Genomic DNA, 2,147 nt, shown 5'->3' with positions numbered 1-2,147 from the left:
CTGTATCAATTTGTGCAGAATATCAGGGAAGATGTATTTAAATGTGTGCTTATATATTTCCAGGAGGACCATGAAGGTACTGTGGCAATGAGAAAAACAGATATCCCATAGTCTGAATTACAGGGTTGGCAATGTCACCAGGCCAGGGATTGGTCCTCTGCCTGGTTTTTGTAATTAATGGGAGTGACGTGTGAAAGGCTTACTCAAAGAGTTACGAATGAAATATTTTCTTTCTTTGGCTATTTCCTTAGCATCAGCATACCTGAAAGTCATGATGAGTTTCAGAGACCCACCAACACTCCAGCAGCTGGCAAGAAGAAGCCTGCTGAAAGACGAAGACTTGGCCATCTCAACTCTAGAGGACCTGCCCATGGAACTCTTCCCACCACTCTTCAAGGATGCATTTACGAGCAAACAGCCTAACATCCTGAGGAAGATGGTGGCAGCCTGGCCCTTCCCATGCCTTCCTGTGGGAGCCCTGATGGAATCTCCTGACCTGGAGACCTTGAAAGCTCTGCTTGATGGCCTTGATTTGCTGATGGCACAAAAGGATCAACCTAGGTAAGTAATAAAGATCTTGGTAGCATAGGGTGGGGGCTGATATTTCTATGGATGGAAATGAATACTGTATTCATAAAGGGGGCCAAGGTAAATCAGAGGATTCTGATTGTAGGTGTCAGTATCTTCTAGAAGGGAAATGAAGAAACAGGACAGTGGTGTATGTCAGACAGGTGAGAACAGAAAGGCTCAATATGCAATGAATCTGTTCCTGCCTCTTGCCCAGGCACTAGAAATGTAAGCTGTCTCTGTTCTAAGAACGGATTTAAGAGAAGTTGAATTATGGGGCATGCTGACTACACACTGTGTCTTCTGTCATACTAATGTCCTTCTACTTTACTAACAGGAGGAGGAAACTACAAGTGCTTGATTTTCGAAATGCCCACCATGACTTCTGGTATGGTTGGGCTGGAAGACAGCATATCATTTGCTCTCCAGATGTCACAGACCACAACCAGGCAGTGGGAAATCATCCAATCCTAGGTGGGAAACAGACCATGACTATATTGATGAATTGTTTCCACATGTCCCACTGTCCCTCCAAACAAGTAAAATATTTTTATCAGTGGGCCAAGCAGAGGAAAGAAGTGATACAGGTGATCTGTCAGAAGTTAGAGTTTGGAGAGTTTCCTGCCTATGACCCACTGGATATTTTGGAGGTTTTTGATACAGGCTCAATCCAGGAATTGGAAATAAACACAGGCTGTGACATTCGCACCCTTGCATTGCTAGCCCCTGTCCTGGGCCAGATGAAAAACCTCCAGACACTCATTTTCAACGAAATCGATGTACCCGTGAATTTGCCTCAGGACCAAGAGAGGGAAGCCTGCTGTTTTACAGAGATCTTTTCCCAGTTCTCCAAACTGAATAAGCTCCAGCATCTCTATTTGAATGAAGTCTTCTTCCTGAATGGTCACCTGGACCAAGTGCTCAGGTAAGAAATGTCAGAGAGCTTTACCCTGGGGTGAGCAACTATTTTGTTGTTGTTGTTAGTTTTCTTTACATTAGACATCAGTTTATATACTGGTTTGCCAGCCAGTGTTAAATTTATATAGATGTGAGCTTAGAATAATTGACATAATACTTTAAGCAGTTGTTGCATCCTGATTTGCAACCTTAGTAAAGCCTGACTGTCCTGTATGTGTCTGTGATTTATAAAAGGTCACTTGAGAAACCTAGATGACAAGGAAATAGAACTAGAGAATATATGAAATCTTATACTACATGTACTCTAATAGCAGCTGTGTCCTCAGAACACTATGAATATTTTCCATCTCCACTGACTTCTCATGGTTCAAAGGAAATTTGTCGATAGCTAGTGTCTGAGTACATGGGAAATGAGTGAATGACTGTGGTCAAGGGAAACCCTATGAACAGAACAGAGATTGTGTGTAGAAGCTGGAGCACATTGAGATAAATGTTGGTAGAGCTCGAGATTGTTGTGAGTGGTTCCCAGTTGTTCCTTGTGGGTTCTCCTGCTTACATTATCTGTCCCAAAATAGGTTTTCTGCTTACCAGTTCAGAGGGAACTGTGGAGTTGAGGCAGTAGCACACACAGTGATGACTTATGTCCTACCTAGAAGAACATG

At 42.9% G+C, this 2,147-nt stretch overlaps 1 protein-coding gene across 1 annotated transcript; it reads left to right on the top strand.

Moving 5' to 3' along the window:
- Positions 1-217: 217 nt before the first annotated feature.
- LOC114640267 (PRAME family member 12-like) lies at positions 218-1,496 on the top strand. The gene is made up of 2 exons (XM_028789205.1): positions 218-561; positions 905-1,496. Exons 1-2 carry the CDS (start codon positions 218-220, stop codon positions 1,494-1,496), a joined length of 936 nt encoding a protein of 311 aa, XP_028645038.1.
- Positions 1,497-2,147: the final 651 nt, after the last annotated feature.

Source organism: Grammomys surdaster, unplaced genomic scaffold, assembly GCF_004785775.1.
Source record: "Grammomys surdaster isolate TR1022 unplaced genomic scaffold, NIH_TR_1.0 125794, whole genome shotgun sequence".
Lineage (NCBI taxonomy): Eukaryota > Metazoa > Chordata > Mammalia > Rodentia > Muridae > Grammomys > Grammomys surdaster.
This window is presented reverse-complemented; position numbering and strand designations above follow the sequence as displayed.